The sequence below is a fragment of the Anastrepha obliqua genome, chromosome 3 (genome assembly GCF_027943255.1).
Source record: "Anastrepha obliqua isolate idAnaObli1 chromosome 3, idAnaObli1_1.0, whole genome shotgun sequence".
NCBI classification, from domain to species: Eukaryota; Metazoa; Arthropoda; class Insecta; order Diptera; family Tephritidae; genus Anastrepha; species Anastrepha obliqua.
In genome coordinates, this window is record NC_072894.1 from 42723149 (window position 1) to 42729282 (window position 6134).

At 37.0% G+C, this 6134-nt stretch overlaps 1 protein-coding gene across 1 annotated transcript in view; it reads right to left on the minus strand.

Annotated features, from left to right (window-relative positions):
* The window catches only part of LOC129241410 (titin-like), a 28344-nt gene extending 23579 nt beyond the window's left edge, over positions 1-4765 (minus strand). Inside the window, exons 1-2 of the mRNA XM_054877706.1 lie at positions 4667-4765; positions 12-163 (exon numbers count right to left, since the gene is read on the minus strand). Of these exons, the coding sequence (XP_054733681.1) occupies positions 12-163; positions 4667-4765 (251 nt within the window). The remainder of the gene's footprint in view (positions 1-11; positions 164-4666) is intronic.
* Between the last annotated feature and the right edge of the window lie 1369 nt (positions 4766-6134).

Genomic DNA, 6134 nt, shown 5'->3' on the forward strand with positions numbered 1-6134 from the left:
TTTTCATTTACCGTTGCACACCGATGTAGAATACATTTCCACAATGCCTTATAACTTTGTCTGCCTCATCGTGCGAGAGTGGAGAAGTGGCGGTGTCATTAATGCGCACAATAACGTCACCTTCACGCATTCCAGCCTCCTCAGCAATGCTGCCCTCGTTGACCTAAATTTGGAACAACAAAAGTAATTAAAACAAATTATCAGCTAATCAAATACCAACAAAGGATTGTTTACTAAAAAAAGAAAGCATTTAAATATATTTTTCTCGAGCTCCACAACAACTTAGGTGGCATACTATTTGCTGGGTCAGTGAGTTAATTTTGGCAGTGATCTGTTTAGACACCCCCCACCCGTGGCTATTTGCGTGATACGTGACAGCGAATGCGACAGATTAATTTGTTTGCGCTCTTAGCGTGCGCCTACTGCTGCGGCATTGAGTAACGTTTCTTCTTCCCTTTTGGTATTTAAATGTCCGTTTGGTTTATTTACCTGTCTGTCTAGACATTGAAGTATTGAGTGTTTCTCGATTGACAATTGTCCGTCCAGTATTTAAGCTGGGCGGGCAAGCGGATGTGTTAATATCGACTTCGCTGCCGACAATGATTGGTGCCCATGATTGTATGAGAATGAGAGAAAAGAGGAGAGAGAGAGAATAGGAGAGGGAGAAAGCGGGAGAGAATGGGGCTAAGAATACATTGTAGTTATGTATGTGTGCGCAGTGCGACAATAAGAAGCAGAAAACGTAAATACGCAACGAAACAAATGTAATTCAAAAATTGGATGCAAAACAACAAGCGATGAAGTAGCAAATTTATACACAAATTAGTTTTCAGAGGAATTAATCATTTTGGATACACAGAGTCGGGACTAAAAAAATACGTTTCGCCATACATAAATTTAATTAAATTAGGAGGATTTGATCAAATAAAATTTTTGCAGGCATGATTTATTTAATAAATTTATAGAGGTGATAATAATCGGGATAAATTTGTGTTAAAAGCTTATAATAAAGAAGCAGATTTTAGCGAAAATGTCGAAAAATACTTATATATCATAAATATATAATGCATTTAATTACTTTGTTAAACTTTTAGTTATTAATACACATCAGAAAAACTTATAAAATTCATATTATATTATGACCAATTAAAAAATAATAATAATTGGCGCATACACTTCTATTAGGTGTTTGGCTGAGCTCCCCTCCTATTTTGTAGCTCTCCGACTCCGAAAGGCAAATGGTTTTTTATGAGACTTTTCTTCATGGCAGAAGCATACTCTGTGATTCTCCATTGCCTGCCGTGGTCGGTCTAATAGAAAACAACTATCATTTGATATTTCAAGCTCGGTGTTTCGACACCAGGCACTAATGAATGCTAGTCATGAATCAAACCTACATACAGCACACGCAGTGCGTTTAATAAGAACTGCATGAGGACTTATTGACGAGTTGTGACAATTTATTTGGGCCTTCGTTATATAAAGAAAATGCACAATTGTATTAAAATGCATACTTGAAATTTAGCTAAAAATTCTTATTTAAAAGTTCTAAGCTTTGATGAAAATTGTCTAACAGAATGGTTTATATTTTCATAAGCAAATTATTATAGTTAAATGAGAAAAAAATAAATAGTCGCGGCTTGTCAATATTTCCCTGTGCTAAAGTTATTAAACTCACTGTAAGTGACTGTATGTCTTAATATATATGTATATATAATATAATAATAATAACTTTGTCCGTCGGCCGCCGTAGCCGAATGGGTTGGTGCGTGACTACCATTCGGAATTCACAGAACGAACGTAGGTTCGAATCTCGGTGAAATACCAAAGTTAAGAAAAGGTTGTTTCTAATAGTGGTCGCCCCTCGGCAGGCAATGGCAAATCTCCGAGTGTATTTCTGCCATGAAAAAGCTCCTCATAAAAAATATCTACCGTTCGGAGTCGGCTTGAAACTGTATTTCTCTCCATTTGTGGAACAACACCAAGACGCACGTCACAAATAGGAGGATAGGAGCTCGGCCAAAAACCCAAAAGGGGTATATGCGCCAATTATATATGTCCTCCGCGTATACGAGTTGCGGTGTTCCTTCGATAAGTCCAATGAATCGATTGTTAAGCGCACTATATGAAAAGTTGCGCCATCTTGTTGGAGCCAAATGCCGTCGATGTTAATTTGTGATTAAAAATCTGATAAAAAAATCAGTCAGCATGGTTTAATAGCGCTCGACATTTACCGTAAAGGCAGCTCCTTCCTAATTTGGAAAGATCGATAATGCCGGACGGCGCCCGTCGCAGCCTTAAATGAACTATTCCAAATTAACAAAATATTAAAATAAACTTAAATAATAAAATGAACTCTTAAATAATAAAGTTATCTCTTTAATAATCCAAATGTCTTCGCTTGAAAAATGCTTGAAAAATCGGTTTTTCGATCCCCTGGCTTCAAATGCTTTATGTCTTCAATTTCTTTTCCAATGCATTGTTTTTTCCCCCAAAACACTTGGCAATGTGCAACGATAAACAATAGGTAGGAGGTAATTAAAAATACAAACAAACCGAAGAATGGCAAAACGAATGAGTGAGTAATGTAAAAAAGCAAGAAGTGTGGACATCAATTTGCCAGTTAGCTGACAGTAATGGCGATGTAATGATGGATTGCATGACAGATTGAAGGAAAGAAAGGCAGGTATATAGTTGACCGACTTTCTAATTAAATACATATAAATCAACGCAAAATGTAGGGCGAATCCTTTGCACAGTTTCTCAACGCACAGTTTATCCACGTACGAGTATATACACGCGTATATACGCACGTATGTATCAAGCACACTTTTGTGTGCTTACCAAAGCCAATGCAAGGGAAATTGTGAACGACGGAAAAGGCACGGAAATCATACGACATTAGATATTGGATTCAGGACAGAGGCTAGCGAAAAAAAGGCTCTACTAAATGGGATATTCTAGGCTTCGTTGTCATTTTAGAAATCGAGATTAGTTGAAATAAGCGTCTATCTTTTTGACAGTTGGACAATGGACCAGTACTCTCCTAATGTGAAGCTTCCCACCTATGTTTGGTGGTGCGAGTCTAAATGCGTGGGCGACATAGAAGGTGCTCAAATTCATTAGAAACCTCCAATTAAAGGTTCGCCGGCAAGCACAATGGATTACATTAGAGATCGCAGTGCTTTATTGCCCGATAATAATGATAAGAGGTAAGTGTATACAAATGGAGGGACCTAGCCGACTCCAAACGGCAGATATTTTTATGAGGAGCTTTTTCATGGCAGAAATACACTCTGAGGTTTGCCATTGCCTGCCGAGGGGCGACCGCTATTAGAAAAATGTTTTTCTTAATTTTGTTGTTTCACCGAGACTCGAACCTACGTTCTCTCTGTGAATTCCGAATGGTAGTCGCGCACCTACCCATTCGGCTACGGCGGCCGCTACGAATATGTATTTATGCATATTATTATGACCCGAAAGAGAAAGAATTAAATTTTTCTTGATGCTACGCCCTGGATTTATTCTATGATCAAAACAATTAGACTCCCATATTTTTAAATTCTTTTTTTATTTAATATTTACCGCAAACACTATGAAAATTACGATTGAATAGTACCATGGAAAAACATAATTTTCCTGAAATTTAGTACAAAATTTTAACATAATTTAATTTGATATTATTTTTAATTTTTTTTAATGATAGGTTTTAAGGCCCGCACTTCATTTGAAATGATCTTTAGGAGTTTCTTTAAAATCGTGTAAACCGAAAAAAAGATTATTTATTGTTGTTTTCGGTATTTTGTTTGGGGACGCAATTTTTCAATATTTAATCTACATAAACAAGCAAAACAAAAAAATCAAATTTTTCTTTCAAATGAGGCAAGAGCCTTAATCTTATGAACATTCTTTCATAAGTATGCAAAAAATAATATCCTGTGCTTTATCAAAAAAAAAAAATAATAATTTATTTTCCTCAATTTACTCATTTCAATTAATTTTTTGGCCATTGAACAAATTAAGTGAGAAAACAATTTTTTTTTGGTCCATCCTAATGTACACAGGCTATAATGGGCGCATTCGAGCTTGGATGTGTATGCTCGCCGCACTCTTGCGTGTTGATTGTCAATAATAATAAAAAAATTTATGGCCTGTTAATGTTAACGAAAAGCCATTTTAATTATTATTTCATTTGTCGCCGTGCAAGCGGCAAATAGCAGCCGGCAGCTAGCAAATGGCTTACCCTTAAACTTTTACTTTTATGGCAAAATTCACATTAAAGTTGTTAAAGCTGTTAAAGCTGTAATTGCGAAAATTGCGAAAAGTCGGTACTTTGATTTTCCACCATCAACACAAACACAAAGCAAATGTTTACTTGTACATGCACATACAATACATACATATTTATTTTTGTAGAACACTTTTATGCTTTAACGCATCGACGAACTAATTCGAAGTTACGTAATTTAATTTGACCACAAAAATTTTTCATTTTACACATTTTTTGTTTCTGCACTACACGTTTTAAGGCAGGCTTTTTGCGGAAAATCGCCTTATACGAAATGAACGCGCTAAGGCTAAAGCGCCTCGGCAACAAAATGCACATCATAAATTACATTTTCCACGTATAAATCTGGCATGTACACGTGCGTTTGCGTTTACTAACCTTAACGACAGTCAGCGGAAATTCGAAATCTGCACCGCCCACTAAACGAAACCCCCAAGGCACATTCTCGAAACGGCACATTTTAATATCGATCACCATTTTATAAGTTTAAATTTATAGCTTCGATCTTTTCCTCAAGCTTGTTAATATATTTTCGATAATTAATCAATTTTCCGTGCAATTAGATTGGTGGTTTTGCTACTATTGGCAATCGTTTGGCTAGCAAACGTGCTGCACTGCTTGTGGTAAATAAATATAAGTATGTTGCAAGTTGGCAAATGAAGCGACAGCGACGATGACCATCGGACGAGTATTAAGTCGGCTTGTTGTTGGCTCTTATCGCTGTTCTTAGATTGCTGCTACGAGTTTACGACGCACCTACATGTGTATGTACGTGGTACCTATGTAAGTGTAAATATGTATGTAGGTAGCGTTGAGTTATTGCGTTGCTGCTTTGCTGATTGCTGCTGGCGTCGCTACTTGTTGAATTATTTCTCCTACTGGTAAAGCCAACAGCCTCTCGCTCGTCATGCGCTTCCTCATTTTCCCTTACCTCCTACATGTTACGCATGTACGAACTTGTATGTTTGTATGTGTGCATATACTTTCTTTGAGCGTTCATTGATGCAACTTCGTTAGCTCGTAGTTGGCTGATAATGAAATTTATGCTGTTGAGTGTGACCTGCTAGCCAATAAACTTTCTACTTGCTTGCTAACTGCTCGCTCAGCTTGTCAGTCGGGCAATCAATAGAATTTGCCGTGTCGACGTGACCGGCTGACAGCAATTTCTCGTTGAATGGACACTAAGATGTTGGCGATAATTTGTTTTTGTTCATTCGCTTTGGCTTTTGCTGCCGTTGGTGTTGGTGTTGGCGTTGACACAAGCTATGTGCCTCCCATTTCTCTATTCATTCGTTTATTTATTATTTTTATTTATTTGCTATTGTTTTGTTAGCTCACAGCCAAATTGTTGCTTCATCTGCACGCTCTGGCAGCACGAATTCACTGCCGGTTTTTATTAAACCCAATTCGATTTGTTGTGATGCAATTTGACTCGATTGGTTTTCGAGTTTATTGTTTAAGTATTGGTATCGTCAATTATCGAAATTTTGGTTGCGTATCAAAACTACGAAAATCTGCTTTTCGTAGTCGTCATGAATTAAGAAAAAGGTGCTTCTGCACAAGTGACACTGATTTGAAGAAAATGGAAAACGAAGGTGGCTTTTAATATAACGGTGAATACTCAGAGTGTAGAGTAATGCTTTCGGAACTTTTTTTAACTATTATAAGTAATGGAAATCTTAGGAATTGATAAAGGGACTTGAAACCCGGGATAGCTAATGTAAATAGAGGGTGTGATACAAATTCTAGGATATCTCATATGCGACTTAGTCAGAAAAGTAATGCACATCCGATTATCGAAAATTCTACCTGACAATCGAGGCGGCCGCTATAGTGAAAGTGTTTC